Here is a 2,025-nt window from a genome sequence, read left to right on the forward strand (position 1 = left end):
GGTGAACGGGAATAGAGAAACTCGGATGGTAAATAAATGGCCCATAAGAAATTAAACTTTTAATTACATGTTTTGCCCTTTCACATCACTTTAAATTGAAAATTAGTCTTTTAACAGCACTTTAAACGACTTTTTAGTCTTTTGACGGAATGTTTGATTGGGGTTTAGTTAATTAATTAAACTTTAAGCTACATTTAGCTGCTTAACATCAATATGTCTCACATTTTTATTCATTTTACATCGTTTTCAACTGCATTTAAGTAGAATAGCACGACTTTCATTCTAATTTTTCCTCATTCAAGTGTATTTTACGCGAAATGCGTAACTTGTATTTGCATTGTTAATCATTTCACGTCACTTTTTATTGAAACTTATTCATTTGTAACAAGCATTTTAAAGTTTTCCATATTGTTTTGAGTTCATGTGACCCGACGATAGTGGTGTATCAATTCTTGTTCAAGTTTCAGTATTGGTTGAATTATAGGCTCGTATTTTCATTCTGAACCAAAGTATGTAACATCAGCAAATTTGACCCGCCTGTGTTCCAATATTTTTAAATACACCATCATTTGGCAGTCAAATTTTATTTCTCAACTAAGAAAAATCGTTTCATCCATTGTTCGCGATTGACATTTTCAAATTTCACTCCGTTACACTTTACACTTATCAAATTATTAAGGGACTCTGCAAGGATTCGAACTGATAATGACGTCTTGATTTGAACTGATAAGATAATCTACCGCGTTGTCTATTTCCTCACCGACCTAGTTGGCAAAAGTCAATATGTCGATAAAAACCCCGAGCCGTGTGTATGACAAGGCTTTCCGATGCGTTCAATTTTCAACTTCAACATCGGAGTTACTATGTGTTCGTATTTACACAAAAAATAACTAACAAATCGTCCCATGTGTTAACAAAAAACCAAAATGCAATCTTAGAACTAGGGTTAAATTTCTCTATAGCCCCTAAAACATTAAATAAATAAGACCTCATTACGGAAATTGAAACCGGAATTAATAAACTTAATACTACAGATAAACCCTGCTTAGCACAGAGTGCATTAAAATAATAAAAACTAATAACAAACCTAAACTCAACCTTCCAAGAGAGCAATTCTCAGCCCTTAAAGAACTTAAGAACAACCGTGACCTAATTATAACACGCACAGATAAAGGCGGATGCATTGTCCTATTAGACAAAGAAGAATACACACCAGGCTTAAACAAACTACTCAGTTACACCAAAACTTATAAAGAAATAAAAAGGGACCCAACCAATTCTTTCCACACCAAAGTAAAAAATACGATAAAAGATTGCATTACATTAACACCGATAGAAAAGAAACAACTTATCGTCACCCATTATGCAGCCCCTAGAATGTACATTTTGCCAAAAATCCACAAACCAACATTAAAGTTCAGACCGATTGTCGAAAATATTAACTCTTCAGCCCAACCCATCGCAAAATTAATTGTTAAAAAACTCGGTTTCCTAGCAAATAAGCACGAACATTCGCTCAACAACTCTAGAGAGTTAATTCAAGAACTCAAAAAACTAGAAATAAATAAAGACGATTTACTCGTGTCCTTCGACGTAGTTTCGCTCTTCACAAGCGTCCCGGTTAAAACGCCATAGAAAAATTACGACAGCGGCTGGTTAACATAAAGCTAAACCATTTAGAAATAACTGAAATTATCACATTAGTAGAATTATGTGTTAAAAACGGGTCTCGTACATAATCCCCCTGGACATAATCCCCCCGGACAAAATCCCCCTATTTTGGATTTGCCAAGACTTTTTCCCCCCGATTTTGGACGTGTTTGTACAAAATCCCCCCAGAGAAAACGTCCAGGACAAAATCCCCCAAAAGGAAAACTGTTCAACAAAATCCTACCGAAAGGATCATTTTATTGAAAATCCCCCAGATAATAGGCATTTAGAAGTAAAGGTAAACGGAAGCCCAAATCCAAAGATTATCTTTAATAATAATGCAAAAGTATAATTCACAAGAGTGAAAGGTATTGC

General features: G+C 34.7%; 1 protein-coding gene across 1 annotated transcript; it reads left to right on the top strand.

Moving 5' to 3' along the window:
* The first annotated feature begins 783 nt into the window (after positions 1-783).
* On the top strand, positions 784-1,635 carry LOC149694576 (uncharacterized). The gene is made up of 2 exons (XM_089867422.1): positions 784-871; positions 1,169-1,635. The coding sequence occupies exons 1-2, from the start codon at positions 784-786 to the stop codon at positions 1,633-1,635; spliced, it is 555 nt and encodes a 184-aa protein (XP_089723548.1).
* The last annotated feature ends 390 nt before the right edge of the window (positions 1,636-2,025 follow it).

This window comes from Phalangium opilio, unplaced genomic scaffold (assembly GCF_054372755.1).
Source record: "Phalangium opilio isolate 3A_F unplaced genomic scaffold, DU_Popi_V2 ptg000022l_1, whole genome shotgun sequence".
NCBI classification, from domain to species: domain Eukaryota; kingdom Metazoa; phylum Arthropoda; class Arachnida; order Opiliones; family Phalangiidae; genus Phalangium; species Phalangium opilio.

What these genes read in the sequence shown, in the direction of transcription:
- LOC149694576 (XM_089867422.1), top strand. Translation starts at nt 784, where the DNA reads ATGTCGATAAAAACCCCGAGCCGTGTGTATGACAAGGCTTTCCGATGC. An exon ending in ATCGGAGTTACTATGTGTTC is followed by an intron (nt 872 to 1,168) that starts GTATTTACACAA and finishes TAACACGCACAG; the next exon opens with ATAAAGGCGGATGCATTGTC.